Source organism: Eptesicus fuscus, chromosome 12, assembly GCF_027574615.1.
Source record: "Eptesicus fuscus isolate TK198812 chromosome 12, DD_ASM_mEF_20220401, whole genome shotgun sequence".
Lineage (NCBI taxonomy): Eukaryota > Metazoa > Chordata > Mammalia > Chiroptera > Vespertilionidae > Eptesicus > Eptesicus fuscus.
This window is the reverse complement of record NC_072484.1, coordinates 68816891-68824837: the sequence shown is the minus strand read 5'-3', so window position 1 is coordinate 68824837 and position 7947 is coordinate 68816891. Positions and strand designations below refer to the sequence as shown.

Below are 7947 nucleotides of genomic sequence, written 5' to 3'. Positions count from 1 at the left end.
TGGAGGACAGAAGTACTTAGAGATTTTAAGTGCCACTCTGCAGTAGCCTTCTCAGCAAGATAAGGAAGAGAAGGTTATAGAATGTTCCCATTGCCATGACAGGAAGAGGACAATATGCCAAGGGCATTGTTGGAAAACCAATTGGATGAGGCAAAAGCCACAGGTTAGATTAAAACTATTCGTGCCCCAAACTCCTAGCAGATAACAGGAAAAAACCTTGGAGATAGTGATGACTCCCCCCCACCCCCCTGAATTTACATAAATGTTTTATTAACAGCAGAGCATCTTTCTCATGGGCCATGTGTTCACCCAAACAGCCAGGACCCAGAGGCAAATTCAGCGCAGCCTCTGAGCCTCTCGCTCTGATTCCAATACAGTGAGCACGTCGCCCGCGCGCACAGGGCCTTTCACGTTGCGGATGTGGAGCGGCTCGTGTCGACAATGAATTCCCTGGGAACCGGTCCTGCCCAGCACCTTGGTAACCCTGGCTAGCTTAATAGGCTGCACACAACTTGTGTCCATGATGGTGGCAACAGTGGGGCGGAAAGCGACTTTTTAGATAAAACATCAAAGGCATGATCCATGAAAGAAATCATTGATGAGCTGGACTTCATTAAAATTAAAAACTGCTCTGCAAAGGACAATGTGAAGAGAATGAGAAGACAAGCTACAGACTGGCAGAAAATATTTGCAAGCGACACATCTGATGAAGGACTGTTATCCAAAATATACAAAGAACTCTTACAACTCAACAATAAGAAATTTTTTTTTTAATATATTTTATTGATTTTTCACAGAGAGGAAGAGAGAGGGATAGAGAGTTAGAAACATCGATGAGAGAGAAACATCGATCAGCTGCCTCTTGCACAACCCCTACTGGGGATGTGCCGCAACCAAGGTACATGCCCTTGACCGGAATCGAACCTGGGACCTTTCAGTCCGCAGGCTGACGCTCTATCCACTGAGCCAAACCGGTTTCGGCAAGAAATTTTTTAAAAAATGTGTCAAAGACCTTAACAGACACCTCTCCAAAGAAAATATATAAGTGGCAAATAAGCATGTGAAAATATGTTCCCCATCATATGTCATCAGGGAAACGCAAATCCATTGCCATGAGATACCCTTAGAATAGCCAAACTCCAAAGCACCGACATCAAAAGCTGGTGAGGATGTGGAACAACAGGAGTTCTCATTCATTGTCAAATACGGTGTCTGAAGAAAAATGTCCCTCTCCTACTGAGTGGCTTTCCACCCCCCAGTCTGCCCCAGTCAGATCTTATCACCATAGTTTCTCTGTTTGATTGATTATATCAACTGTTTTTATGCTATAAGTCTACCAGAGGTAAGATAAGTATGTGAAAGCGATTTAAGGTACCATGAGCTAAACACTGTATAACAAACATGTTCTAAGCCCAACTGCGATCAGGTATAAGTGACCTGGTCTTAGCCATGGCCGCACACGAGGAGTCAGTCCACAGGACCAGGACCCAAACAGGCTCCTGACTTCAGCCCAGGACCCTGCTGGCTGCCCCTCAGGGTCCTAACTGCACTTGGCTATGGACATAGAGAAGAGAGAGCGCCATTTGGGAAGAATTGAAAAATTTCCTCCTGTGCAAATTCTTTCTTTCTGTGCTGGCACGTCCAAGGTGTTCTGACAAAGGTCAAAAGTATTTCCTTTGCCGAAACCGATTTGGCTCAGTGGATAGAGCGTCCGGCCTGCGGACTGAAGGGTCCCAGGTTCGATTCCGGTCAAGGGCATGTACCTTGGTTGCGGGCACATCCCCAGTGGGGGGTGTGCGGGAGGCAGCTGATCGATGTTTCTCTCTCATCGATGTTTCTAACTCTCTATCCCTCTCCCTTCCTCTCTGTAAAAAATCAATAAAATATATTTTAAAAAATAAAAAAATAAAAGTATTTCCTTTAATCATCTAAGGATAAGAGTGAGACACAAAGGAGAGGGAGCCCGAGGGGGTAAAGGAGAAAGAAAGAGGCTCCTTGACAACACTGATAGACAAAGGGGCTTTTTATCACAGGCAATGGTTTTTTGGGGGCACAGAAACAACCTCTGGTTTACTATCAAAAAATAACAGAAATACAAGGAAGGAATATTAAGATGTCATTGAACAGATAGATGATGCGATCTAGGCCACTGTCTACCTGGCCCTGCCCACCTCCCCAGAATCCCCAGCCATCCCCAGCCCTGTCTGACACCTAAGCTTTGCCTGTCTGCTGGGTTCCTGCCCACTGAACTCCCTGCACCGTTCTCTGGGACTGGACTGCCCGACCTCAGTTTCTTGACCTGAGGAGTCCTCCTCTAGGAACTCAGATCAGGTGTCATCTCCTCCTCAAAGACTTCCCTCACCCCCATCTCTGCTTCTGGGCACCCATCACTTCCCGTCTGCCCATCTTCACACTTATCAAACTGTGCTGAAATCTCCCACATGCCCATCTGTCTCTCCCATTGGACTGGAGATCAACCACTGGACCCTCGGGCTCAGGTCTGGCGTTCAGACAGACTCTCTGCTTTATTTGGGCCTGCACTGCTTGGGCCCACATGGTGTTTTTAAATTTTTTTTGCATTCATTGCCAAAAATTAAAAATCAAGAGATTTCACATAAAATCCAGATTTCTGGCTTCTCTTGACAAATTGGAAATCCAGCAACAGGAGTGTACTTCCCCACCCTCGGGGTAGCGCCACCTTTGGAGAGAGAGCCTGGTTTCTCCATTTCTCTATAGTCCACACCCTGCCCTATTGTCTTGGCCTTAAAACCTCATATCAGAGCCACGTGCCATAATTCTGGCAATGTGTGTTTTTTCTTACAGTGGATTAGAGGAGAATATAAAATAATTGTTTTACCCCTGTTTCTCCCTCAGACTGGCTCACTCCCCTCATTTATATCACCAGACTAGACCCGGTGGGTACCTGGCTTGCCACCCTTGCGCGAGGCTGGGTGCTCCTTGGAAACAATCAGAGCTTTGTTCATCTCTGGGGCTTCAACAGCGAGCACAGTGCCTGGCTCAGAGGAAGTCCCCATCAGTGCTGGTTGGAATTAGGAATGTAACTCTTGCTTTCAGGAAAAAAACCCTTTTTCTAAATTCTTCCATTCCTTTAGTCGTCCATTTAACAAATACTTATTCCATCACCCACGTGTCCATTTCTCTGAATAGATGTTCTCTATATCTCTGAGTACTGGATCCTCTTGTAACTCCCAAATAATCAAACTCTTTCTAATCAGCTCAGGAACCTCTTAATAAAACCTTGCTCTTGGTAACTCCATAAGAGAAGCTTACAAATAACCATTGATTGGTAGTTGCTATTATCAGTTACAAGTAGTTATCGTTTAATGAGAATTTCCAATGTACCAGGAGCTCTACATACATTTTCTCATTCAAGCTTTTAGAGCAACCCGGTGAGGTGTGTCATTGGTCTTCACATCAGTCAGAACTGTCAGTCACAAGTGAAAAACAAAACAACCAATTCTCAAAATGGCTTAAGCCAAAAACTTCATATAACATATAACTGGCTCAAGAAAACATGTTAACAACTGATGAGTATATTTGCAGACTTTTCTCCAGGTCAATATAATCTCTCTCTCTCTCTCTCTCTCTCTCTCTCTCTCTCTCTCTCTCTCTCACACACACACACACACACACACACACACACACCCCTATATAGAAATCCTGTTCTTAACTCTGGAATATGCATTTTAAGGGACAATGCATCACTAATGGTGGCATTTTGGACATCAGAGATTGCTTGTTGAAAGAGAGAGGAATTTTCCCCATGAAGGGAGTCTTTCTTAGCACCCCAAAAATTGCACTGCTGAGGTGACCTTTAGGTGAGCTCTTTCCCTCATAGTTCTGGAGTGGGTGTGAAAAGGTTGATGTGGGCACTCTCATCCCCACCCTAGAAATAGACCTTGGCCAGCCCTAGCCGGTTTGGCTCAGTGGATAGAGTGTAGGCCCCAGGGACTGAAGGGTCCCAGTTCTATTCTGGTCAAGGGCACGTACCTTGGTTGCAGGCTGGATCCCCAGCCCTCGTCGGGGGCGTGTGCAGAAAGCAACCAATTGATGTGTCTCTCTTTCTCAAACCAATGTTTCTCTTGCTGTCTCTCCTTCTCCCTTCCACTCTCTCTAAAAATCAATGGGAAAAATATCCTCAGGTGAGGATTAACAACAATAACAAAAAGAAATAGGCCTCGGCAGGGCCCTGGGCCTGCTGGCCTGCCTGCAAAGCTGAAGGACCTGCAAAGTCACTTCTGTCTGGACTCCTGAATCCAGGCCAGCTAACCTCGCCTCCCCCACAGCCCTTCAACACTTCCTTGATGGATTTTTTTTCCTCTTTCTTCTACTCGGCAATTGTAATCAATCCAGGGACCAATTGCTCTGCCCTCAGATCAATAGCCCTTGGGAAGGACTGTGAATGGTCCCTAGGGAAGCACCTTGGCTTTCTTCCTGACGCAGTTTCGGTCAAATTAAGCTTCTTCCGCTTTATTAAAGCAGCTTCCTTCAAAAACAAGAGTTGGCAAGAACCAGTGGCTAAAACTTATCTTTTCATCTCCTAATCCAGCTTTCCAACAGGGGCTTGGGATTTTATTCATTTATTTTCTTTTTGTTTGTTTCTTAATCATCATGTTTTAGACGGGATTTAAAGTTGCCCTTTGGCTAGAGAATGTGCTCAGTCAGCATTTGTTGAGGGCTGCATCAAAGAATAACTGATAGAATAGTCAGCACTTGGTAAATGGTTTGAAGGGGAATCAAATGAGATAATGTACATGAAACTGATGTGTAATCTGTTATAAAAATTGTAACTGAGCTAGCTGAAACCGGTTTGGCTCAGTGAATAGAGCGTCGGCCTGCAGACTGAGGGGTCCCAGGTTCAATTCCGGTCAGGGGCATGTACCTTGGTTGCGGGCACATCCCCAGTGGGGGGGGTGCAGGAGGCACCTGATCGATGTTCCTCTCTCATCGATGTTTCTGGCTCTCTCTCCCTCTCCCTTCCTCTCTGTAGAAAATCAATAAAATATATATATTTTTAAAAATTGTAACTGAGCTAGATAGGGCTACAGCCTTATCCGCTGGCGCCATCTGCTGGAAATAAGGTAGCACACAGGTCTGCTTTAAGTATGAGGACACTGGCTTCTGGAAATGCCTGCAAGGAGCTGAGGAAAAAGAGGTGCTCAGTGCTTTACATGCATTATTTCTCTTCATTCTCACTAGACGAAACAAGTACTATTATCAGTGAATCTCTAGACATTAAAACTCTGAGGCTTATAAAGACTAGTAGTGGGTTTATAATGTCTAAGGCCACATAGCTTAGAGCATGTTTGGGGTAACACTCAAACCCTGTTCTGTCTGACTTTGGAGTCTGATATGGGTTGGGTTACCCATGAATCAGACTCCAACATGAAGGTGTGCACGCAGGAAGTTTACTATGGAGTGCTCGCAGGATCACAGGTGGAGGGAAAACTCAACTGCAATGCAGCCAGGCATTTTTCTCAGCATCTGTGGCAGGTCCCCTATTAAAAGTATCCCTTTCCTCTAAAAAGCAGTAAGAAACTCCAAACTATCAGGAACTATAAAATCTGTGCTGTCCCATAAAATGTGACACTAATGTCTATTAGATATGGCCATAAGGAACCTGGACAAGGAAGAGTTTCCCTGAGGGAAGAGCCAGGGGTCATGGATGTTAGAGGACAAGGACACTCCTCCCCAAAAGCAGAACCCACTTGCCTGCCACATAAGGATGCCCGTCCAATTCTGGACTTTGAACAGCGTATACAGGTCATCTCCCTTCTGCCTAGGCAGATGGTCCCCCAAATCAATACTAATTTTCACAGCCTCTCTTATAGCCAAGGATGGCCATGTAACTGAGTTCTGTCCAACAGAATGTCAATCAGATAATCACGTAGCAGATTCTAGAACATTTCGTTAAGAGACAGCTGCGTTGCAATCAATACCTCCTTCTTTCCCCCCGGTCTCTTCCTCCTCCTTTCTGGCTTGGATGCAGAGGTAAGGCCAGAAGTTGGAGCAGCCATTTTGGACCATGAGGTGAGCTTGGAAATAGCAGCTATGTAGAACGAAGGAACAAGATTTAAGGAGCATAAGTTCCAGACAACTTTACGGCACAAACCACCAAATCAACCTCAATATGCCCATCTACCTACAACAGCAGAGGGGAAATAAAGTAACTTTTAATTTGTTAGTCACTGGTATTTGGCATCTTTGTCCTAACTCTAACTGATACAGCATCTAACTATTGATAATTCATAGTGCCTACATTTATGAAGGACAGAGATTTTTTTATTTTGTCATTTCTGTTAGTAAAAACAATAACACTCTGAAAATTTATGTCTGGAAGTGGTTCAGTGTGCTAGAAAAAAGACTCGACTGGAGTCAGAAGACCCAAGTTCTAGACCCAGCACTGTTGCTGAAGAACTGTGTGACCCTGGCCATAGTTCCCTCACTAGTAAAACAGGGATGGGAGGGTGGAAGAGGAAGCAGAATCATCAATAAACATAGAAAAAGAGGCTTACCTTCATCTTCACTGGTAATAAGAGAAATGCAAATTAAAACAAGCAGCAGATAAAATTCCATACCGATCAGACTGACACAATCAAACAGCCAGGCATTGATGTGGATACGGGGGAAACAAGTTTTCCTACAATGCTGGTGGAAATGTAACTTGGCACAACCAAAGTAAACGAACTATCGGTGTAAAGCTGAAAAAAATGTACACATCTTGTGATCCAGCAGTTCAACTTCTAAATACACACCTTTGAAATCGTCTTGCTAGTGTGTCCCATGAGATGCTCCAGGATGTTGATTGCAGCAGAGAGAAAACAACCTGTAACCTCAGTGTGTATTATAGAAATAAATTAAGTCCATTGTGGTATATTTAGGCAATGGAGTATATCAGAACAGTGAAAATAAACCACATTTATGAGTATGAACATGTTTAGGTCTTGAGAACCTAATGCTGAGTGATAAAAGCAAAATACACAATGATACATGCACAAGGTGACATTCATATAAAACTCTGTAACCCACAAAGCAATTCTATGTGCTATTTATGGATATATACATCTATGGTTAAAATATTAAATTATGGTAGGAAAAGATATACAGTATAACCAAATTGATGATGGTGGTTCTCCCTGGGAGAATGAATTAGGGGAGGATATCAAAGTGATTTCAACTTTATTTACAACGTTCTCTCTCTCTCTCTCTTCTCTCTCTCTCTCTCTTTACTATTTAAAATTACAAGCAAAAATGAAAAGAGATTTGTTTCCTTACTCTCTTATATTTTTATATGTTTAAACTTTTGAATATATAAATAAAAATGGCAGTTAGAATAGAATAATATCTAAGGTCTCATTCAGCCCTAAATGTATATGTACAAAAAATATATGAAGTCTGGTATGAGAAAAAGAATAGGGTTCAAATCCAAGGTCATTTAGAGTCCTTCCAGTTATGAGTGACCAAATACACACACACACACATACTACTACTACTACTACTACTACTACTACTACTACCACCATCACCACCATCACCAAAACCATCTGAAGCAAAAGGGAATTCATTGGCTCCTGTTACTGAACAGTCATTAGTAGCTTCAGGTAAGGCTTGATCCAGGACTGAAAAGATGCCACCAGATCCATTTCTTGGTTCTTCCTCTCCACTGCCCCCCAATATTCTAATCTAATAATAGACAAATATGCAAATTGACCATACCTCCGACACACCCAGAAGCCACGCCTACAAGCCACGCCCACCATCCAATCAGAGCGAGTATGCAAATTAACCCAAACCAAGATGGCTACAGCCACAGAGAGCAAGGTTCCCTAGGTAACAGAGGAAGCCAAGCTTTCTGCCAGCCGTTGCAGGCCTAAGCCTCCACTCAAGCTACAAAGTTTCAATTATAGAAGGTAAACAAATTCAAAC

General features: G+C 43.6%; 1 protein-coding gene across 1 annotated transcript; it reads right to left on the bottom strand.

Moving 5' to 3' along the window:
• Nucleotides 1–336: 336 nt before the first annotated feature.
• On the bottom strand, nt 337–522 carry LOC103301707 (40S ribosomal protein S28-like). The gene has a single exon (XM_054724449.1). It carries the CDS (start codon nt 520–522, stop codon nt 337–339), a length of 186 nt encoding a protein of 61 aa, XP_054580424.1.
• Between the last annotated feature and the right edge of the window lie 7425 nt (nt 523–7947).